We start from the raw sequence: 25,315 nt of genomic DNA on the forward strand, positions 1-25,315 counted from the left end.
TTATAGTTATGTGTCTGTCTAATAATTCTTAGCATTTTTTTGATTGTTAAGACTGTTTTACGGTAGGTATTTACTTTTAAATTAGATATTTAATTTGATAGGGACAATAATTGTGTTGAGAAGGAAATAAAATGTATCGAGCTGAATGTAATCTGTACATTTATCAGCTTTTGATACATGGTATGAAAATAAAAATTCAGTATTCGTCCAACATGCTTCCATAACCATTCACTTATATATGTTAAAATGACTAAACAGGTTTCTGGTTTTCTGTGAAAGCCACTAAGCATCATTCCTAACAGATGACTGGACATCAAGTTTTTATCATCGTCCATACAAGAGACTATATGAGGGAGTATATAAACATTAGTTTATCTAAGTGCCGATGAAAGATAGGAGATTTAAAAAAAAAACCAAACTACAAAAGTTTTCATGTATATGCTTTGTGTATGGCAAACAGCTATGAAAAAAAAAGAGCCTGGATTTCTGAGCAGCTGATGTTTGTAGCAAGAGGAAGAGCAATGACAGGCTTAATTCTGCAACCAGTATTCACATTGAGTAACATCTGTTCATGTGAATAGTCCTATTGAGCTGCAGGCACACTCACAAGCTCCAAGAAAAGCCGTGCTACTGTATACAAGTGACTTTCTGATGGTCAGCCTAGAAGGACATCATTGACATTGTCCAAATGAGCAAGGACTAGTCAGCTCGGAAAAGATGTGAAGCCTGGGTGTCCAATTAATAACTGAATTTCAGGGTTTTCCTTTGCACTATGAATTTCTTTCATAACTGTCCTCATTCATTCATTCATGCCTATTAAAATCCGCATGGATGGAAAAAATAGTTGTGAACAATAAGCTGGCATTTGCAAGAAGGCTGAATGACTGAGCTGAAGTGAAGAACACAGGTCAACCAAGGAAAACGCCAAGTAAATCATCAGTCTGCGCTAGGATGAAATTTCTGCTGAACTGGGGAGGGAGCATTGTGCACTGGCACTGCCTAGTGCGCACAGGAGTGTATGTTCTCTGTGACTAACCTCCCTTGGGTGTCAACAGTGCAATACAAAGTGTGTGGTTTACATCTTAATCTCTTAGATTAATAGTAATAATTATTATTTCTTTTTAATTGTCTCCTCTTGCTTATTACTTATGTATATTCCAGTACCTCCTGAGGAGCCTAATCAGATAGCAGAGTTACAGGGAACAGAGTACTGCACAAACAAAAAATGCAATCCATGCTCTGAAAAGCACACAGTCTGCTCAATGCTTCATTGATGACCACGGATGATCAATGATTTTACTTGTGGAACCAGAGCTACTGGAAAATTTTCAGAGAATGTGTATAAATTAAGGTTTCTCCATTCCCATGAGATCCAGAAGAATACAGACCTATAGCAACTCTAAACAGTTCTATTAATTCAATAGGTACAGTAAGACTACAATTGTAAATGGAATATGGTGACATAGCAGTTATATGATTGAGCTGAATGGAATTCAAAACCCCTGACTTTTCTCCCTGTCTTTGTCGCTCTGTGTTTAATATTTAAATACAAATAAAATGAAAGTGTTTAAATGATAATTTATTATAATGGTAATACAGCTCATTTTATATTACATCCATTTAGGAAGTTAAGATACCAAACACATGGTAGTTATTTTATTCCTACAGAAGTGGTGGGATTTGGAGCAGATCCTAAATAAAGATCTATATACTTCATATTATTAGCAGTAGCCATGATTCTTATGATACAACCACAAAATATGGTCCTATTTTGTGAAACAGGAAAAGCAATAGGCAGTCTTTGTCTTAGCCTTTACAGCTAAAGTGTTTCAGCAAGAAAATCTGTATGTGATGGAGACTAAGCAAGAATGTAATTTCAGTTTGATAAACCTTTAAACTTTTAACCAGCAGCTTTTTCCAACTAAAAGATTATAAATGTAATTGAAGAGAAGTAACTAGTAATAGGATAAGATAAACATAAAATTTATATGAAATGTTTATTGAATGTGCATGTGGAAAATTCCATAAATTTAGTTATGAAGTGTTTAATGTACAATGGCCGTAAAAAGTAAGTTAGAAGAACAATCACAGGGCTACAGAGTTAGAACTCAACACATACATAGGGCCAATATTCAAACAGTCTTCACCTCCTGTGAAGACCACAGTTTTCTGGACTGTGTATAGTGTTGCATGTCATATTTTCCATGGTAAGTGCCATGAACTTCAATGTGTATGCTGTGTTTTGATGATATAAAGAACTGTTCAAGCATTGGGAATTATGATTGGCAATGTCATATTCCATGATATGTTGGAAGAAAACGTGATAGAAAAAAAAAAATCTCAAAACTTAGCAGTTAATTCTGGTTTCTCTTGCTGCTCTCCTTTGATCTTCCTCTTTGTTTTTGTTTGATTGGTTTTCATGCTATAACCAAAATAGCATTGATTAATTTTATTTTATTCTGAGAGGATACTTTTGCATTTATTCAAAAGATTTAGGACTGTGTCCAGTTCTCATTATAGCTGAATATGAGTTGACTCAAACTTTTGTTGAACTTTCTCTATGCCTGCTATTGAGATAACACTTGTTCTTAGAGTTTGATTTTGTTTTATTTTCCTTGCATAAATCAGGATAAGGACTCTTAGCTGGGTTTTTCAAATATTAACTGTATAGGCATGTTTCTGCTCTTGCTCATTTATTATTTTGTGTATCATCTATTGAATTTGACACTAAGTTTCTATGTTAGTTAAAATAACTGGAATATTTTATTTGGTTTAGGGTTTGCAGCAGCTTGAGGGTTTGTTTCTGGCTTTTTACAAATTCAAAAATAAATAAAATAAAAATAACACATCACCCTGAATTTTAAGCTCAGATTGAATTGGCAGTTCCCTTTATATTAATTGTATACAAAACAGTTTCTTACAAGTAGTCAAAACACTAATGTTTTTACTTGCACTTTTTGAAGGCTTTTTGACTGAACATTGCCAGAAATTACAAGAAGCTGATAACTGCCATACACTTACAGATGTTTCAGCTTCTGCAGTAAGGACTCAAATAAGATTTTCAAGAACGTTGATATTTTTAGCATTTTGTAACTCTAGTGACCGTTATTGAGTAAAGGCCATGAGAAATGGGATATTTTAAAAGTAGCAAATGGCAGCTTTTACAGTTATTAAATAAAGCTTTGATTCATGTGGGTTGATGGCACAATTACAGAATGTTCAACCCAACTCTTGAAATATGATTAACATAAGCTGATATTGTAGCTAAATATTTAGGTGATGCACAAGACATTTTTTCTCATTGATTCCTGATATTATTGTCCTTTTCTGGAAATAATGCAAGCTGTATGACACATACCTATAAACCTGGATGAACTCCCTTTTCCTTTAATTTCTCCTATTCATAGGAGGGGAGGATTAAAATTATGCTGAATTTTTTATAAGTAATATCAATAAATGAATATTTAATAACAGACAAAAACAGGCACACAGAACAAACTGGTTCAACAGCTGTGAACCAGTTTTCATTTAATGCACGACATATTTACCTAGGACTCTCAACTCAAAGACATTAGATATGTAATAAATGAATAAGGAGGGGACTATGAGTAGTCATGCTTTATACAGAAGTCTTTTTTTCCGTATAATCCATCAGTTGTAAGATCTTCTTTTACAATCCCTAAAGCATTGTTCCTTTTCATTTCAGTCAGCCAAAGCAGCTGGGTCTTTATAGCTGCAAAATGTTTGCTCATGACCAACTGCTGTTTTGTATACCACTTTTCATCACTAGCAAATATTTTGGTTTTCACTATTACTCCATGCTTGTCAAAGCTGGTTGAGGAAAAATGTTGTAACATGTACCCAATTAAAAAATGACTCCTTTTTCTCTTCTGGCCTGATCTCTCCTATGATGTATGCCTACAGAGGTGTGGACACTACAGAATGTCCCCCAGGCGAGCAAATGAGACCGTGTGGATGCAAAATTCCATCTGTAGGACCGCAGCAATAGGATGATGTCTTCAGAACTTAACAGCTTTGTGGTAGTAGAATGAAAGTAATTGACCGGCCAGAATTATTCTAAAGAAGTGTGATTGAGATATCTCATGACAGAGACACCTGATCCACTTTAGAAATGACTCCTGAATAAGCCCAGCCATTTGGCCCATTACAAAATAACCACGTAAACCATATGTTTTGTAATCTGTTGCCACACATCCATCGGGACCCTTAAGCTGTGATCTCTTCCTACAGGACAGTGATTGTGTCATCTGTGCTGCTGCCCTTGTACAACAGTAGTAGCAGTAATAATAATAATAGTAATAATGCATACAATAAATACGAACGAAGCATATGGACATATGCATCTGATGCTGTATGACGGTGGAAGTGTATCAGGCTCATGACTGCATAGTAGACGCAAGACTGTCTGGGAATTGCAGGTCCTTTTGGTACACAAAATGTCATAGCTCAGCGACAGAGGTCAGAAAGGGAATGAAGCAAATTTGCTAATGTATAATAATACTTATTTATGAAATATATTTTAAACCAACCATCCAATTATTTCATTTATGCAGAATTGCAGCATGCTTTTGCCAGATGGTGTTTCATATCAGGTCAAAAAATAATGAAGGAATTTGGCATTAGAACTGAAGTAACAAGAAAAGATGAGTAACTAGGGATTGCAAATTTGTAACAGCTTTTTTTTTTTTTTTTTTCCTAAAATGAAGCTTTTGTAATGCTTTTTTAGTCTCTTCCCTGTGGATTTATTTGTCTTTATTGCATTTTTGTCACACCTTGTTGGAAGTTACAAAAATAATTTACAGTGTGGTGAAAAAAGTTCCAAGTTCCCGATTCCCAGAGAAGTGTAGACTTAAAATAATTTGTCATTTCCTTTTTTAGATTGTTTATTAGACATATTCAAGAGATTTAATCAGTGGTTGGGAATGAAAGGAGGTGATTTGATGTTGCCAAGAGAAAGAAAAATTTTCCACAAACATTTCTGAAGAAATTCCTTGAAAGCTCAATATGTCCAGTTGTGCTATTAACACATTTTGTTCCTGTCTTCAATAGAAATGTAGGTCTTACTAAAAGAAATGAACAAATAAGACGCAGAGAGCTATGGCTCAGATACATTAAAAGTCCACCAACAAATCTACTCATTCTAGAATACAAGCACTGTTTTTATATTCCCATATTTCTTATTTCTTGTTTTACCTTCTCTTCCCAATCCTTCTTTGAGAACAGCTCAAGCTTTCTTTGATGTCATGGTAATAGTGATCAGGTGATTGACAGCCAACAGAACTAACCTGTTTACTGGTAGTGTTTGATTTCTGAAATCTTTGCCTAATTAAGAAATAAAAGATTGGGCCTGAGCCACTTAATACAGAAGTACCTCATGATCTTAATGGACTCTGTAGGGATTTCATGAATTTCAGAGAGTATTAGGATTGGAGTTCAATGAGTACATCATAAGTGACTGGTTTGCATCTCTTAGCAATCATTTCAGCCGCCTGTCTTGTTTTTTCGAGTATTTTAAGACTTTTACCAAATGTCATCAATATTTCTATGAGTTGTTTATGTCACTTGAACTTGAAATGAAAATTTTCATTTTATTTTAAAGGTTGATTTTTAAAGGTGACTTTACATGAAAAATCTATAATTTCTCAGCAGAGAGGATAGCTCAGAGAAATGTGAAGTTTTAGTTCAACTTTAGTAACTTGGAAAGGAAAAGCTTTCTCTTCAGGCATTTTGATCGGCTTTATATAGATCAATGGCATGATTCTTGCTTTAATCTTTCTTTCTTTCCCAGGGAAAAATGCTCATTTTCCTTAACGATACATTTTGAAAATACTAACAACTCTGGCCTTATGGTTCTATGAAAAAAGAACCAAATAACAGAAAAAAAAATGAGTTGAAGATGGAGGAATGGAAAGATTACAACCTGTCTTTTTTGCTATGCTAGAATCTAAAGCCAGATGTATAATACAAATACTCTAGTGGAATATGGAGGGAAGAGGAGAGATAATCTGATATGTGCAGATGCTAGCAGTCAAAATTACTCAAGCTGTACTGAAATTTCCTTTGCACCTGGCACTGGAGGTGTTAGCTATGCCAGTTCAGTCCCCCAACACAGATGTTCTTGTTGTACCACTTCTTATGTGTAACATTTAGGTTTCTGTTTAGCTCGGCATAGCATACATAAATACTGTAATCCAAAGACCACCCATTTATTAGTGCACCTGCATCTTCTATTTTCTTAGTACCCTTAGTATATTGAAGTCCCCTTGTGCTGCTGAGCCTAGTGCAAAGTAGTGTTGTAGAAAAGAAAATCCAGCCACTATTACCATGCATGAATTACAAGGATGAAAAATATTTTTAAAAATCGATCACACATATTATATTATACAAGTAAGCATGAATTTTCAGATGCCTCAACTATGTAAATGCAAACCTGTTTGTTGTACACAACCTTATTTATATTGCTTTATAATTAGTATTCTGAAATAATGTACCATAAAGTCGTTGCTATAGAGATAGGCCTGAATAAACGGAGCACTTAACAGTCATGCTTGAAACATGTATGTAGTCCATTTGATAGCACTGCATATCCATGCTTAATTGATTTGTTGGGCAGAGATCAAAATTATGGTCCTTCAGAAATTTGTCTAAGGGCCGTTTGTTGAGAGTAACCTGGAAAGTGAAAATCACAAAATATCCATGAACAATTTTCTGTCCTTCCAGGTTAATTTCCACCTGTACCCAAAAAACAACCCTCTCACCCTTACTTTCCAATGTGTAACTGATTAGTAAAATCAAAACAAATCCAAAATTATCCAAACTTTTATTCAATTTGAAATTGTCTCCTTCTGTTTTGGACTGGAGGCAGGATTTGTCAGCCTGAAAAGTGTCATGTCTTTTTTTTTTTTTCTGTTGGCATGATGAAGGATATTAACCTTCCCCACAAGTATTGCCAAACAGTATATTGCATATAGTGTGTAAATATCACATACAATAGAACTAACATAACAGCATAAACAATACAACAGCATGTCCTATCACCACCTGATTCACCAGAATCCCTTGTGCTAAATTAACCCCAGGAGCTTCTCAACTTCAAATATGTCTGAACTGAGAAAGAGTAATCCTATATACATACTATTTCATTTTTGACCCTGATGCCTAAAAGAAGGATTTAAACAAAGATACATACTGAAGGTGAATTAGTGAAATTGGAAGGTAAAAAAAACCTTTCCTGAAGTGTCATCCTATCACAATGCCAGTAAGTAACCAGGGGACTTGTCCAGTCTCTGGAACTGCTGGTCAGGAATTACAGCAGAACTTCTCTCAGGTACTCCAGATGTGATGACTGCTATTCGGAGTGGGATTACCATATACAGATTTACCATAGTCCAGTGTAAAAACAACTAAAATACACATGTATTCATACAACTGTGATCTCCTTATCTGTTTCTCTTGCACTTTCTCTTACTCTCCATCATTCAGAAGAAAAATTAAAGAATGAAAAATGAGAATGAAAATAAGATAAGCCTCATTCCCTTAGTTTTCTAGGTCTCCTATTTTGCGTTAAACATCATGAGGATATATTTGTATTACTGTCTTAAGTCTCTCTAAAGACAAATTCAGTAAGGCTGTGCATTTCAGTATAGATAATCAGCTCAGGATCTCAGGATGAAATAGTGCTGGGCAATGATTTTGCTTCTGTATTTCTCTGATACCTGAAACATTGTGGCTGGTGTAATAGCTGAATAGGGTGTGTTTAGATAAATTTTTTGAGTAAAAGATATTAGCTTTCATTTTATGGCAGAACATCATAACCAAATAAATTATATCCAGATGCAGGTTTGCTTGTAAGTCATCTTTTCTTGTTTGGAATAAAATAGAATTTGTTTTTTTCTATTTGATACTGTTCAGGACTAGAGCACTAAAACTAACTTGAGTCTCACTACTGTGACACTTGTAGCTGATTCTGGTCTTTATGTCCTTGAGGAGAAATTTGGAACTGTTCTGTAGTTGTCTTGATCATGGTTATGAAATACATTCTTTTCCTATATGCGTTGTAAATAACTGCTGAGAAAAGCTTTTAAAAAAATTAGCTAGATGTCAGCTTTTAATACCTAAAATTTTGAAAGATACAATAAGAAATTTATTTTTGCCTTCTCTGTGATCCTTTGAAATACCTTTACATGTAAATCACATTGAAGGAGACGTTTATTTTTCTTGTAGCACTATTAGAGGTAACTTTCCCCTTTGTTTCCTCCAATAAGAAAGATTTCTGTGTATCCCAGAACTGCCTTCTTGTAAACCAACGTTTAGCAATGTATGTGGTTCAGATAAGAAGAAAATATCTGCAATTGCTTACATGTCACTAGATTAGATAGTAGAGAACAAAACCCTCAATGATAAATTATGAGAACAGAACAGATTCAAGCAAAGTAAGCATTGGGAAAATCTGCTTGTATACTTGGACCTCAGTCCTGGACATAGCAAGCATACTTGTGGCCCATCAAACAATAGATAGAGGAATAAATACCACTTCTGCAGACCTTAGGCTCCACAAAGGACTCAGCCCATGTGGTTACATTGGGATGTTAGATTTAGCAGAAAGTTAGCATTAGACACACTGCTGAGTTAACCAAACTTCCTAGCTTGTCTCCCAAGATTCCTCTTGGTGACAACAAATTAAAACGTGCTCCTCTAGAGAACCAGACCTCTTAGACTCCTGCTCTGAATCACTGTCTGGAGAAAAGTCTGAGCTTTCTTCAATTCTCCATATATAAGTTCATAACACCATTAAAGACCCTCTCAAGATACCTTCCTTTCATCTGTTTCTTCTGTTGCTCCTATGTCAGGCTCGTCAGCCCTTTGTGAATGTCCTGAAAATCCTAGGTCACCTCAGACAACATCAAACAGTTTAGTGAGAAACTAAATCAAAACTTTACTTGCACTGACAGCAGGAAGTTTTGGTAGATTGTCTAATTTACTTAGATGATAGCAATGTGTGCCCAAGAGTTCACTGGATTTGACTTCATTCAATTGCCTGATGCTTCTTCTGTACAAAGAGAAAGCGTGGACAATTTTTGTAATTGAAACTACAATCCAGAGTGTGATTGTGGCATTTATCTAATTAAATTAAACCCTGTACTGAGAAAGCAAAGGCATAGAACCTTAGGAGGCCAACCAACCGCTAAGAACTTAGTGTTTCAGCAAGTTCATACAGACTATATTGCTGTCATCACTGCTGTGGTTTCTTTCCTGTTAGTACCTATCCAAATAACAACCTTGAATATCTCTGCCACGCTGAAGAGTCCTCCCACAGGTGCAGGAGAAATTTATGGCTTTGAATACTTCAATGCAGTCATTCTAGACCATCAGAAGTGACTAAAAGTGATCTATGATATATCTCATTGATTTTCAGAGTACCTTCCTGGGATTAGACTCTTGGTTATGAAGTGAAAATTACTTTTGTTCAAACTGATACTCATTCTGCTTACTGTGATCTCCAAACACCATAGAATACTATGATGGTAAAGGTAGCAAATAGAATTGGTTCTCATGAAAAGAAAGAGGAATGAAGATCATCTTTGGGCAGTTTCTGAGCTCCTGGACCAAAATTGCTAATGCTTTAATCAAAAGGAGTTTTTAGACAAAATGAAGATATGTTTCTGGCAGATAACTAAAAAACTCTTTGGTAGATAAATATAGGGATAATGCTATTATTAGTTTGCTACACTGCAGAAAGGGAACATTTATCCCCTGTTAGTACTAGTGCTCTTAGAAATGTAGAAATCAAAGCAGGTTTTCATTGATCAGATTTCTACATTTCCATCAATATTACTGTATTTTTCTTTTCTAGGCTGTGGCACTTTTATAGGCTAATCAAATATCCAATATTACTAGGAGCCATTTAAAGTGAATGCCAGAACGACTAAGAAGTAATTTGAGAATTAGATCTATTTTTGTTAGTTGAAATGATCTTGACTTGCTCATATTGTATTGTACCTGATGCTCAGTAATATGATAGTACCAATACAAATAGAAAGATATCCGGTTTGAAGTTCTTAAATATCTGTTAAAAGTGGTAAGCAGTCCAAGCACATTAAAATTCCATTTTCCCCCATACAAGTGTTTGCTGCAGATGACCCCCACTGATCTTAAATATATTTCTGTATCTGTAACTGAATAGAGGTTTTCCGTACAGCATGTTCTAATGGTACTCTGGCCTTTAGCCAACAAGGCACTGAATAAGGCTATTTTTAAAATACAGAAACTGGGAACAGCTGCAGCAATCAAATTTGATAAAAACAGAGAGGAACTTTGCTTTTTTTTTTTTTATGGTTTGTCCAAGTTTAGACTCCTTTCATAGAACAGCTTTTGTTCTGTTGGATGAAGGGGGTTTAAGAGTAACACAGTGAAATCCTTTTGAACAAATAACTTTTAAAAGAATACAGATTAAAATAATAGGGGGCTTTTTGTTGCAGCAGCATGTTCAATGCAATTGTACCTTAAACTATTAGAAGAATAAATCTATAAAAAAAAAATACATTTTGTCTGCCAAGTTTTACCATAAAAGACATCCATAATGATCTCCCAAACTGGAAGATGAAACTTCTTCTTTCAAATGTTGTACGTCTGAACATTGGTATTTGAGACTAGTTTTTGGGTGGAAGTGATTTAATTTGAGTGCTCTGGGGTGGGTTGTTTTTTTGTTATTATTTTTCTTCTTTTACTATTATTAAAAAAAAACCCTTTCTATTAAGAACTCTATTAAGAACTCCTCTCTCCTTTGCCCTGCTAAGCTGGTGGGAAAAAAAGTTCATTTAAGGAAAAGTTTTACAAAAGCCTTCTGTGCACATGAAAAAGTTTCATAAAATATTTAATTATAAGAACTGGTTCTTCCTTGTTTGCCCTCCTGTTTTGGGGGGGAACTTGTTATTCAATGATTAATGAGAGTCAAGAGATGATTATATACACAAAAAAATCCATTACACAGTAGTAGTCTGAGCTGTATCTGTTAAATGATTCCATTTGAGGACAGAGTCCCTGTATTAGACTTATACAAGACACAAGATACTGAGTGAAATCTGGGCTGTACTGAAGTCGGTAACTTTTGCCACCGAATTCAGTAGAGACAAGATTTTATCAATTGTATTCATTTTAAGTGTCAAGAATATCACCCTTGCATTCTTACCTCATTAAAACTATTTAATGCATCATCAATTCAGATGGTAGAGTAAAAATGTACTGACTGTCGTATATGCATAAATGTGTATATATCATAAATGGGTATATATCATATATGCGTATGTCCATGTAGATATAAAATGTGCGTGCATTTTTGTGTGTGTTTATAAAATATCTGTTTAATTTATTATCACTATCTCTGAGTATCTCACCAGAATGAAAATTGCAGCAGTGATTTATCATCCTTTTTCACACTGAGAGGCAGACTTAGCTTGTTTTGGTTTTTCTTTTGAAAACAGAAAGAAAATATGAAGGCAAGAGTTAAAGACTTGAGTATCAATACTGGATTAAACAGATATATGTAGCCACATGAGATTTTTAATGTTAACAAGAAAACTCAGCAATGCAACATACTCAAAATTGGGTCAAATACTGTATCCTCAAAATCAGTATTAAGAGGGAGACTAGACTTTCAAAAGTAGAGGGTTGAAATTCAGGATTTGTTGATTTATTTCCCATCTATGCTATGAACTTCATATGTGATTTTGGTCAGCTCAGTTCTGCAAACTCATATGCTTAACTTTACGTGGTTGAAATAATAATATGATTCTTGTGGGTCTACACACAATATATCCAGCTGAATATGAGTACAAACCTTTTGCAGGACATAAACTTGTCTGTGTACAATTTTCACTTCATTAAATGGACATCATAATCTTATTTTTCCCCAATACTTCATCTGCTTTATTTGTCTGTATGGTAAATTCTTGAAGAAAAAAAAGCTGTCTTTTGTTATATGTTTGTGAATCAGTAACAAAACAGAGCCTTGAAATCATCTGGACCTCCGAGTACAACTCGGATATAAACAATTTGAGGCATACGTTACTTCACATAGCTTCTTTAAAGAAAAGCATAACGAAAACCAGAATGTATAGATTGCTCTTGATTTACTGATTTCTTGTAACTAAGAATCTAGAAAAAGACAATAATCTTAAATCAGGGCAATACTGTGACATTAAACACATTTTTAGGATTTTATAAAACAGCAGTCCCTATCCCTGCATATAGAAGTGACCTTATAGTCGTGCATAATTGGTAACCGTCGATGTAATACATGCCATGTTCTAGGAAGATACTGGAGCATTCATGTGGTGCAGAGCATTGAGCTCAACAGTTTGACAAGGATCCTCTGGCATCATAGCAGTTTTCAAATTCTTATCCAGTATTTTAACTGGAACCAGAAAATTTCCAGTGTGATGATTTACTAGGGTTTGATTACATCTAGTAAGCCATGGAGCCCCTTCTCTCTTAAAGACAAACTGCTGCCAGAGATGGATTTACTACTGACCAACAGTGTTCTTGTGCAAATATACCTAAGTAAGTGCAGTAACCCAAATTTATAATAGAGTCATTCAATCCCTTGCCAGGATAACAGTATGTATATATTGCAAAGATAAATTGCGTATCAAAACCAGTTCCATTGCAGAAGGAAAGTTCTCTATGTAAATCAGTATTTCTAATCACACCCTGCTTCTTGCCGCCTTCCACCCCATTTTTCTTTCCTAGCTTTATCTTAATAGATGAATTCTAAATGTGTTCTTCTCTTGTGTGTTCATTTTGAATATTGAAGCATTCAGCTAATGCCAAGCTAATGGATAACGTAAACTTTAAAATCTCCAAGTGTGTTTCTTCATGCCCTGGGGAAGCGCTATAAAGGGCTTATATTCACATCTAGTATTTTGTCTGCCACTTGTGCAAGTTTCTCTTTGGATTTTTCTTTTTCCTGCTGCCTGATGGGAAGAAATGGGCAGTCATCTCTCTAGTGACTTTATCTCCTCATCAGGAATGAGTGCAAGAGGTCAGCTGCCCCTCTGCGTGGTAGTCACCATCTGCTGACAGCAGCGCTCCCGTTCCCCCGGGAGAGCCGCCTTTGTTTACTGACGGGGCTAATGTGAGGAGACACGTGAAGTACTTTGGTTTGTGGAAGAGGGCAGGAGAGGCATGGTGCTGTGAAAACATTCCCACACACTCTAATGGCTCATTCACATAGAAAACAAGTGAGAGCCTTCAGCTCTTTCACAGAGCTCAAAGTAGAACAAGCGGACTCAAGAACCCTAAGGCACCAGTCAAAAAACACTTTCCTAATGCACTAATTCTGAGCTCCTCTCCACGTGAGACTGAAGGTCTGGTTTAGGCAGCAAAATTACCTGGCTGGATTGAAAAGCTGCTCAATATCTGACATTTGCTGTGGTTCGCTGTTAGCTGCTAAATTCTTTTTGAAAATCTACCCTTTAGTTTCCCAAGCCTCCTACCACTGGTTATAATAGGTGAAGCACGCTTTGGAGAATTTTATCACTACAGTCACCAATTGATTATTTTCCCTTTAGAATCAACTCTGTAGAACACAGAAGAAAGACAATATGCCTAAAATGATGCATTTTTTGCTCTGTAGCTGGTAGAGACACATAGTTACACATGTGAGTGTGTAACTTTAGAATATAATTAGAGGATTAAAAAGATATGACTTTCTGAATTAGGTCTCAAACACAATGGCGATACATATCATCGAAAAGCCCCTATTATAAGCTGTTTTAAGTGATGAGTGATGTCTAGTGAACAGCAGCATTCATTATTCTGTTCTGCAATTTGTTTTCAAATTAAATATATATATATATATATATATACATTTATCAATCTACATATCTGCACCTAGCTCTGTTACATGTTGTTAGCTCAATTTTCCCTCATGGGCATTGAGTTACATGTATTGAATTTTCTGCCTTTGTGTAGCCCCATTACTCAGGACTGTAAACTTGCTAAACTTTTTTTATAATTGGCTTTTGTCTTTTATTCATTGAATTCTTAGTAACTCACTATTTACTTCTGTTCCAGATTATTTAGGGGTATATGTTGACCAGTACAGGGGCCAGCACAAATCTTTGAAAAATTAGTGATAACCTTCCACCAGAATGATTCCCTTTCCTATCTTTTAATTTAATAGAAACCCGGATCTCTTTTAATAGAGCTTAGTCTCTTTCAGAGTCTTTGGTGAAAACCTTGTAAGAACAGATGTAATCCATTCATTGATGTCTCGACCCTTTATATTCAACTAGTGTACCTATACCCATGTAACATCTTTGAAGAATGGGACTAAAACGTACACACTCCCTTTACCATTTCTGCTTACTCTCAGTTGTGGTCAAAGTCAGTATAGCTCAAGGATTTGTTGCAATGGATATAACTGTGCAAAAGTATCAGGTCAAATATATTAGCAAGGGCAGGAGCACGAACTAACCCTAAGTCAATAATTGCATGTTACGTTTGCTTTAGTTTACACTGCTTCTGAAGGAAGTTTGTATCTAATTTAAGCTTGATTCTAAAAATACTCATATTTGGCCTAAAATAACCCCGCTTTGGGAATGTGCCACTAAAAATGTGATTTTTTTTTTTTAAAGGCTTCACTTTTTTAGCAGATAGGAGTATTGTTCTGTTCCGTCTTCCAATGTTTAATATACCATGTTTTTTTGAGATGTGTGGTATAGATCAAAGGGTAGGATTTGGCCCTTTTTTACCTGCTGTTACTGGCACTCATCTCACAGCTATTGAAAAATGATGCATCAAATTTATATCACTGCAAATGTCACTATTCTGAATCTTGCATATGTTGCCTGAGCTGTCAGTAATAAAAATCTGTTCTTAATTATTCTCTCATTTAAAAAATAATAATTTTCTAATAACTTAGTAAACAAGAATTTAATGTTTTCTTTGGTTGGAAACATTTTCATGATTTAGTACCTCTATAAATTTCTGTGTGCTTGTATAATATAATAGCTTTTGCAAATGATAAGGGCTTTCCCATTTAAATCTCTATGGCTATCAAGAAAAGCAGAATTTGTTTAAATCTGAGTTACATTTAAAAGTGAGTGACGAAACATTTTAAGAGCAAACCAGTTCATCAGAAGGGCAGATGTACAAAATTGAGTTTACATGTGTTACAGGCTTGCAAACTATAAAAATGTGTAGTTAAACTTAATCATGTTGTATATTTTAATCTGTTGTCCATCTTATTGTTTTTTGTTATCAAGAAGGAATAGGGTTTATTTTTGCTTCATTGATACTATATGGAACTGATTTCATATGGAACTGTGATAAGAAAATGAAAATAGCAAAGAATAACATAAGAAAGTATAATAAGAAAAATTAAGGCTTTGAGTAGTATCAGATTTTCTGGTTGGAAGCAGAATAATCCAGACCACAAATCCTATTTGCTTGTTATACTTCCCCCCCCATCACAGTACTTCTTTCAGTTAATTACCTTCATTCAAAGCCCAAAGAACTGAATAGAAAAGTCTCCCTTTGAAACTTTGACTATTCTCATAGATATGATAATTAGCATGAACATCTACCTTCATTAAAGGTTGAAGAGTTTAAAATATACAAAGAGTAATGTGCAGTCCTTTCTTTGTTTTTTCAGAGTGATGATATACTCTAACATTTTAGTCCATTGCTGTGCTTCACTGAGTAGTGTATCTTTTGGAAACATGGATATTAACAGCCAATCTATAAAACACATATAATACACAGCTAAAGAAATGTTTCTTTTTCTTGTCCATCTGATCTTGGCAACATATATTTAAATGGGAGCATATAAAACATGTCATATATAACACTCTAGTTGATTCTGGATAATATTTCATTACCTTGCTTGGTTGCTTCTCAAACCAGGCTGCTATATTACTATTTAGGTTTCTAGTTGTATCTCTGTTCGTATCTGAAATTCTAGATGAAATTGTCCTTGCTCCTTTAAGTCGAGCAACCTAATATTTATTTTGCCAGAGATATTATTCATTTAATTACTTTTGAAGTTTAATCCCAAAATGCTATGTAATCAAAAAGCAGTGTGAAACAGAAATATCTATTTGGGTGCAAACAAGTACTACAAAGTTCAGGAAAGCTAAATGAATAGTTGCCTTATATAAGGTTTTTTTCTACTTATTTTGCATTGGATCTGTGCACTACTAGAGACAAAGATCCGATGTAAAAAATAATATGTGATACCAATTAAAGACTATAATAATGTGTGCACACAAAGGCTGAATTAGAGTTGTACACATCATCTGGAAAGAATTGTATAGAAGAGAATACAATAGGGTCTGGAGCACTGACTTTTTCTTTACCGGTTACTTATCTGTTGAAAAATGGTCAGCATAAACTTCTGAACTGCAAACATCTCATTCTGTAAGTGTCAAGTAACCTAAATTAAGAAGTCTCTCCTATTTAGAATTATAGAATCATGGATACATAGAAACATTAAGGTTGGAAAAGACCTCTGAGGTCATCAAGTCCACGTTCAAAAGTACCACATCTACACATCTTTCGAATAACTCCAGGGATGGTGACTCCACCACTTCCCTGGGCAGCCTGCTCCAATGATTTACCACTCTTTCGGTAAAGAAATTTTTCCTAATATCCAATCTAAACCTGCTTTGGCACAGCTTGAGGCTGTTTCCTCTCGTCCTATCACTTGTTACTTGGGAGAAAAGACCAACACGCACTTTACTACAATTTCCTTTCAGGTAGTTGTAGAGGGCAATAAGGTCTCCCCTCAGCCTCCTCTTCTCAAAACTAAACAGCCCCAGTTCCCTCAGCCAGTCCTCATAAGACTTGTTCTCCATACCCTTCGCCAGCTTTGTTGACCTTCTTTGGACACGCTTCAGCACCTCACTGTCCTTCAAGTACTGAGGGTCTCAAAACTCAACACAGTATTCAAGGTGCGGCCTCACCAGTGCTGAGTACAGGGGCACACGCACTTCCCTTATCGTGCTGACCACACTATTTTTGGTACAAGCCAGAATGCAGTTGGCCACCTTGGCCATCTGGCCCTGCTGCTGGCTCATGTTCTTTTGACCAGAACCCTCAGGTCCTTTTTCACCAGGGAGCTTTCCAGACATCCTTCCCCAAGCCGGTAGCGTTTTATGGGGTTGTTGTGTCCTAAGTGCAGGGCACTGCACTTGGCCTTGTTAAAGCTCGTACAGTTTACCTGGACCCGTTGATCCTGCTTGTCTAGATCCCTCTGTAGAGCCTTCCTGCCCTTGAGCAGATCAAGTCCCCCACCCAATTTGGTATCATCTACAAACTTACTGAGGGGTTATGTATTATGTCTCCTATGTATGTATTAAAATAAACCATGGAAATTATTGTTGTATTTTAGAATCATTTTGTTGAGGACATTTTAAAATGGTGTGACAACAGGCCTGGCTGTGTTCAGCCCTAAAGCTGCAATCACTTCTTAGGAATCATCATTTTTGCCAGTTCTGTTGTCCACATCTTCTATTATCGCTGGTCTTCTGACAATTCTCGCTAGCCAGGATGACCGCTGTCAAAATTCTGTGTCAACAAAATGTGTTTTTTTCATCTTTTGCAGATCTAAGTGACCAGCTTATGGAAGTGGTTGGTCTGGAAGGAGCTATGGAGATGGGACAGATATACACAGGTCTGAAAAGTGCTGGAAGACGGCTTGCCCAGTGCTCATCTGTTGTCATCAGGTATTGGCAGCTTTAGTTTGCACTGCACTGTTGTAGTGGAACACTGAAGTTTTGTATATTATCAGTTCAGTTTCTTTGGTAGTTTAATAGTCATAATTACTGTACTTACTTCTTGTGAAAATATGATTTTTGTGTATGGAATGTATCTATTCCATCTATATTCTATGCCCATACATACTTCTTTCTTTAATTGTGTCAAAAAAAATAGGAAAAGAGTGTTTACATTCAGTCTTCATGTGTTGTATTCAACTGTCATTTCATCCTATGAAGAAATATAATCAATCAGTTGGAGCAGAAGGAGTAAGACATGAACATCTTGGGTTTTATTATTGACATGCACTCCATGCAGTTTAGAGCAAAAAGTCATTTAACATTACTTTGACATGTTTTAACCCATTTATAATGCATACCATACAGTACGAGTGTGAGTAGTAGCACGTAATTAATATTTGTAAAGCATTTTTTTGATCTGTAGAAGTCAAAGTGCTCTGGTTTTAATTTATTTGTTACTTACTGAACACTACCAAGTCACTATTAATAAATGAGTTGGCATGTGTAAGCTGTTAATGGTGGAGCACTCTGATTTAGTTGTGTTTTATTGTTTACTATGCTAAAAGTGACTGGAACAGTCCACAACAGAGGAAACCTGGATTTTGAGTTAAGCAGAAAATAATTGTTCTAACTTTTGGGTTAAATAAGGACTGAAAAAGAGAGAGATGGTCAACTCTTCCTCAGCAAATTTCACAGGAAGAATTTTCCAAAACCTTAGTAAAATCATAAGTTATACCACTATAAGCCCCATGGGCCTAAAAAGAGCATGAAACAGAAGAACAGCTATAAAAGCTTTAAGAAAATAAGTAGAGTTCGGCAAAGCACACGGCATATTTTTGAGAATCTCTTCAAGGACTGGGTGATGGTGACTTCAAAAATACTCTTTCATGTGGCTGAGGATAAGAAATAAGATCACAGAGGCATTCCAATCTTCTCTGGATACTAAGAGATAATTTTTATAATCCCACATCAGCAAGACCATAGCTGCAAAAGATTCAGAACCCTTCCAAACTTATAAATTGAGAGCTCATTGAACATTCTTCCCTTCCTTGACTTACAGCCATAGATGGCATTGGATAATCCCATGAACTGTTAGTCATTTCCAAGCCAGGATTTCCACTGGCCAACATGACTGCTCAGTTTACTCATTTTTCCATTATTAGATTTATCTACTCCATGTTATTTTGAATAGTCTTGTGTGCAGAAATAAAGGGTTAGAAAAGACAAAAAAAATTATCTTTTTTTTAATTATTTTCTCATTTGTCTATACTTTTCTTTATGTGGTGGTATCCAAAAGTAGGTAGGGAACATTGGTTGTAGCTTTCTGTTAAAATCAGGAATGGAACCCCTTACTAACAATTAAATTTATAATATGGTATTTTAAAGCCTCTGAATATAGTACAACTGTTATGTTATGTGAGTGCTCTGTGTAACCCAAAGTTAGACAGAGGTGTAAATATGTCTTTTATGGTTCTAATAAATGGTGATGATAGAGGTAATTTTTTTTCTTATTTCCTTTACAGTAGTCAGTCTAAAATACAAAAAAATAGGAGAGTGCCCGTTGTCTTTTCAGTTAATAAGATTTATTCCTTAAGTTCTTGAATAATTCACTCTGTATTTCACAAATTACAGACTATTCTCCCATGAGAGAGTTGCATATTACTAGCAAGGTGTTTGAATGTTTGCAATGTTTTTGCTTTGTGTGTTTAAAATCAAACTGAGCCTGTTAATTGACTAGGTTATAAGCATGTTGGGTCATACTGGAGATTACATAGAAGTTTAGGGGCAAATCAGGATTTTATATGTGTATGTTATATATATATATGTCACACATATATGACTCTTTAATAAATACATTTATTAATTTTGTCTACTTACTTTTACTTATGCTATGAAATATATCACTTTAGGACCAGCAAGTCTCTGCCTATGCAGATAGATGGGGAACCTTGGATGCAAACCCCTTGCACGGTAAGGATACTGGGAATGCTGGGCCACTGGGATGCTCTGGGAAGAAAGTTGAACAAAAAAATCAAGAATTTTTTTAATGAGTAACAAAAATGACAATAGTCAGAAATATTAACTGATTTATTTACTTTCATTTTTTCTTCACTGATAGAATCCGTTTAAAAGACAGCCATCAGCAGCAGTATTAACTCAATTTTCTTAAAGAACATCTTCACACAATATTATTATGTAGTTCACACCCACTGCATTTTCAATTTATCATGCTGGGGTTTTTTTCCCCCACAAGTTAGGGTGGAATAAAAAGGCATTTATTTCAAAAGGTTGCAATCCTATAGGATAGGATAGGATAGGATAGGATAGGATAGGATAGGATAGGATAGGATAGGATAGGATAGGATAAGGAGGAGCTTGCCTGGGGGAGGTTCTTTGAGTAACTGTTTACAAACAACTCAAGTAAGGACTAGTTCTAAGAACTATCCATTTTTGTCTCTCTCCAATAAATCATAGAGGCTGACCAAGTATTTGGAGAAGATATTGAAGGAATGTAGGCTCTTTATTGTTAAATATAGTCTTATTAAGACATTTTAATACACAATTTTACTAATTTTATTTCTCTAGAGAAGACCTATGGGTTTTATTAGATGAATTGCTTTAGCTTTGCAGCTTGTAAATATGACAAAACAGTAATGTGATAAGGAAGAAATCCCACTAAAGATGGAGTTAATTTTCCAAACCAGGCTGCAGGTCACTTTCATGAACTTTATGTCTCTAGTAAAATTAAAGGCTACACAAAAAAATATTAGGAAACACCTTCAGTAAGGTGCCAACAGGTGTGGCAGCTGATAATGTGTGAGTTAGGATGAAATAAAAGGGTTGTCATCATTCATGTTTGCCAGATACAACACAGTGTACAACTGAACTGCAGGGAGAGTGCCTGAATTCTAATTCTCTATGGTAAGTGCTCAGATGCTTCAGTGAGAGGAGAACCATATGAACATACACTGTGTGAAGGCAGAACAGTGGGGATTTTATGAGATTTATTCCAGGAAACCTTTTGGAGTTAAGTGATATGGTTATCTTTACCTCTTCTACAGCTATGGCTCAGTGCAAAGCAACAGTACTGAACCCAGCAGTTACTTGTTCAAGAAAAAGACGTGTAATTTTTCAGTTGCCAAATTACAGAAGAGAACTTACAGAAGGATGCTGGCAATAACATGTGCTTTTTTTTTTGTCTTGATTGCTTGCTCTGTGCAAAATCCCTGCTATCTGATTGATAATGCTAGCAGAAGCTGCCTACACGATTGAGGACAAACCTGGAAAAGGAGACAGTTCTTACATTTCAATTACTGCCTTGAGGAAACAGTAAATTATTACCGATAATTACTGCTGTCCAGTTGATGTACCATTTTAAAGGGAGTAGAAATGGCATATACTTTTCTGTGGAACCCATCCTTTTGCTGTACAATTGTTAAGAGAATAGACTTTGTGTTACATAAAACCTTACTCTTGAATGTATTTATTTCCTCTGAGAAGAAAATACATGAACTATTTGTCTAGGCTACTACACCTCTATGAATCTAAGTATCTATTTTTATTTTATTATTTTATGTTATATGATTCATTTTTCAGGAAATGTTTTTTCTCTGCTGGGGAGCTTAATATATTTATTGCAATTGTTCCTTGCATTATTATACATCTAACCTGCTCTGTTTTCTACATCATACAAAGGAAAAAGCATGTATGGTTCAACCTCTCCCTTCCCCACTAATTTTAACTACACTACATTTTTTCCTTGAAGTTCTCTGCAGCGCAGTTAGGAACTCCTCCTGAGACAGTGGTAAACGTGGATGTTAGCTTTCTCTCAAGCAAAATTCAAAATTTAATTTCTAATGTTGTGCTTCAGAGGAGTCTTTGTTTGGAAACTACAATGTATTTGATTTTGTAAGTGTCAGGATTTCTTTCCCTAGATCTTACAAGGAACTGTGTCTTATATATGAAGATGCTGGCACTCCTACATCGTATGCTGCGGCACAAGGGGACATTCCCATGCTGCCTCTGGTTTCACATTAGGTTGCTGAAGGAAGGTCCTTACTAGTTTACTAGCTCTGCAGCTATAAGGACAGAAGCTACAGTCTCCACACAGCACTGGCCCGCTTGGATATACCATCTAGCAAGTTTTAGGGAAGAGAATCCTGCACCTTGTTCTGGTGCACAGATCACGTTGATCAGTTAGACATAGCAACTGAGCCTCACATTTTTGATTCTTTGGTGGTCCAGACAGAAAGCTATTGTTAAATAGCTTAAAAAAAAGACCGTTATCCCTCCTTCTCCCACTGTCTTTTAGAAAGTTGAAATACCACGTTTTGTTTTGGTATAGAACTTCAGTGTCATTTAACTTCAGTAGTTTTATGGATTGACCTATAAAAATTACAGACTAAGTAAAAAGAAATTCATATGATCGGCAGGTATTGAATCAGCCAGGGCCCAAGGTGCAAGTGTTTAAGCTTAAAAGTCCTCCTCTGTTTCTCCTTCAGATTTTGATACAAATGAGAGATAATTTGCAAATTATTTTTCAAGAAATTGAGTTCAACATGATCAAGATTCGCCTGCTGTTCCCTTATGCATATTAAGGAAAACAAGTTCTGCATCAAATCCCTGTTATGTATGGGATGCAAGCTGCACATGCAGGCTTAGAAGTCTACTTCCTGTTGTAGAAATCAAGTTTATCTTTGCTACTTCTCCTTTCTGTTTGGAAAATAGTTTTATATAAGTAGCACAAGACAATTGTCCCTTCTTTTGCATATAGAGATTGTGTTCCTCCAAAATAACAGTATGGGCTCTGAGAAGATACTGTGGGATGCAGTAGACAATGCAGTGATTCCCCAGAAGCTGTGGTCTATGATTTTTCATTCCTGCTATCAGTTTTAGTACTAAAAGAAATTGTCATGTGCTTCTGTTAACATCTGTTATAATCTTCTATTGCACAAACACACACCTAGTATCCCTAGACAAGAGCAGGAATGCATTCCTGTAGGTCCTGTACATACTTAAAAATGTGAGTGACTTGATGTAAAGATCTGTCATCCAAAATTCTTCAGTATATTGAACACATGCAGACTGCAGTGTCTGACAAAGTCACTCTGCTCTGATATAATAAGATGCAGAATCTGAGCATGAAATTATATTGTTTTCACTGGTTTTTATAGCAGAGTCTTTGGGTGAAGGAAAGATGATAATGTTAATGTTATGTTAACCATCTCGTCTGATTAGCTGAAGAGGAAATTCTATCAGAGCTCTCCCAGACAAATATAGCATCATGAAAGATATCTATGGTTTCACCTGATTCCCAAACAGATCATTAATAGTAATGAAACTTCAAAGACTCTCAAGTTAATTCAATAAACCTCTAGCTTTAGCCATCAGGATTTTTTTTAAGAAAAGTAATCTTTCAATTTAGCTACATAAATTATTAGCATTGTTTTGAAAAAAAATCCATAAGAATATTCCATCTTAATTAGAAATAACTGTGATTTCAGTTCTTTCATCTACTTGGTTTGCATCTTATCTGAAAGAGTGTCAAGCTGCTAGCGATGTTAGACTAAAACTAGAAGATGGAAATGTGTATAGAAGATGTAAGAATATTGCCTAAATGAAGGAACAAAAATAAAAATGTAAAAATTTCATAGACATCTGAAAGACGTAGTATTTTTAGAATTATTTACTAATAGGAATACTTATAGTAAGCCATTTAATAATGAAACTCAAAACTAATATTTTGAAATAGTATTATTTGAATGCACCTTAAAAATAAGTTTTGAATGATTGAATTAATGGCTCCTCCTCCTCTAGTCCCTAGAGATGTGATGAGCCTAAGCACAGTGATTCTAGGAAGTCCTACCTTTGTAGTTAAATCCAGAGAGAAACAAGGACTAAAACAAACAAACAAAAAAAAAAGCTCATACTAATAATCACTATATGTCAGGGCTGGGTGAGAAAACTAATAGAGAACTACAGATTTGCTTTTGTGTAGATCCATTTGCTGCAACACCCCATAGATCGCATGAAGAAACTGCAGCTGTATTCTTGACTCTCTGTGAAGTATCTGCTTTCCATGTCACTGAATGTAGTAATATTTTCTTATCAGTTGTTCATAATGGGAGAATTTAAACTTCTGTGTTTACTTCTGTAAAGCAGAGAGGAATTTAGTTCTAAATATGGTGTCCAATTTTAGTAGAAGATTAGACAATTATTACATAGCTAACCCTTAAATGGAAGTCAATTGCTAGAAAAAGGTTTTGATGTTATTCTAAAATGCTTCATTTTTTGCCCTTTTGAGCAACAATGTACATACTTTCTGTTTCAAGGCCAGAATGATTTGAGTTTCTGACACTTTGTTTTGCAGCTGAGCATCTTTTTTTGTGCTCTCAGGTACACTGCATGTTAATTAGTTTTGTTTACCTATGCATATATTTTCTTAATTTCACAACAGTAGTTTTTGTAATTGACAAAGCAATTTACTGCATGTGTGCTTTCTGCACCCCAGACAAATACTCTAACATGTAATGCACCTCTCTTTCCAGTTCAGATTGGTAAAAAAAGAATTAGTTGTGACTAATTGCCAATTAATTTGCAGTGGTTTTAGGGAGGAGAGGGGGAAAACAATTGCACCTACTAATTAAAATTTAAAATATTCAAAAGTGTCATCTTTAGGTGTCTGTGGAATACATAATTTCCATTTTAGTTCTGCACTGGATCTGTAACAACCCTGAGCTTGACAGCTCTATTAATTTAAAACCTCGGTGATACCTATTAGTACAAAACATGAAAAAAATGCCATTAATCATTTATTTTAATTTTGCAGCTCTGTCATTTTCTCAGTATGTTTAAAAATTATGATGACACCATAATGTTTTCCAATCTACCTGTGTGAAGGGGAAACGGATCACACTACTTAGGAGAGAGACTAGAGAATATTATTAGTGCTTAATTAATGCCAAACTGATTAGATTTGATTGCACTTTGCACAATAATATTGTTAAGAAATCTATTTAAAACATGCGTTGCATAATGCTATGTTTGAAACAACTGGTCTAGGTCTGAAGATATTTAGACCAAAATGCCACATAATGCATGTCACAGGTTAATTTTGTTTAGCACTGCCTGTATCCTATAGGTCTTATTCACATTAAGATACCCAGTACAGCTCTTGATCACCTATGGGAAGATAAAAGTATTTGGTACTTCTGCAATATAGAGGTGTCGCATCCCTCCATTTCCTGTAAGGAGAGCAGCATACGGGCATCTAGACTGTGGAAATACCCTCATACCTTCAAAACATCAACATCCAAACTCTGCTCATAGCATGGAACAAAGTGACTGTAAACTAATAGATCCAACCTGATATGTTTTTTCTGTCATTTTTTCCCTTCTATCCTTAAAATAGAGGGCTTGTTTCTTTAACAGTGAAATATTATAAATAGAGCTGATTGTCTGTTTCCATTTTCTATTGTCATTTAGCATTGTAGTTAGTACCTGTATTAATAGCACCA

At 35.3% G+C, this 25,315-nt stretch overlaps 1 protein-coding gene across 13 annotated transcripts in view; it reads left to right on the top strand.

The window, feature by feature from the left end:
* DGKB (diacylglycerol kinase beta) overlaps window positions 1-25,315 on the top strand; it is a 475,249-nt gene that overhangs the window by 442,633 nt on the left and 7,301 nt on the right. For all 13 annotated transcript variants that reach the window (XM_054059507.1, XM_054059512.1, XM_054059504.1 and 10 more), the window contains 2 exons: window positions 17,627-17,747; window positions 19,709-19,769. In XM_054059507.1, the coding sequence (XP_053915482.1) occupies window positions 17,627-17,747; window positions 19,709-19,769 (182 nt within the window). The remainder of the gene's footprint in view (window positions 1-17,626; window positions 17,748-19,708; window positions 19,770-25,315) is intronic.

This window comes from Cuculus canorus, chromosome 2 (genome assembly GCF_017976375.1).
Source record: "Cuculus canorus isolate bCucCan1 chromosome 2, bCucCan1.pri, whole genome shotgun sequence".
Lineage (NCBI taxonomy): Eukaryota > Metazoa > Chordata > Aves > Cuculiformes > Cuculidae > Cuculus > Cuculus canorus.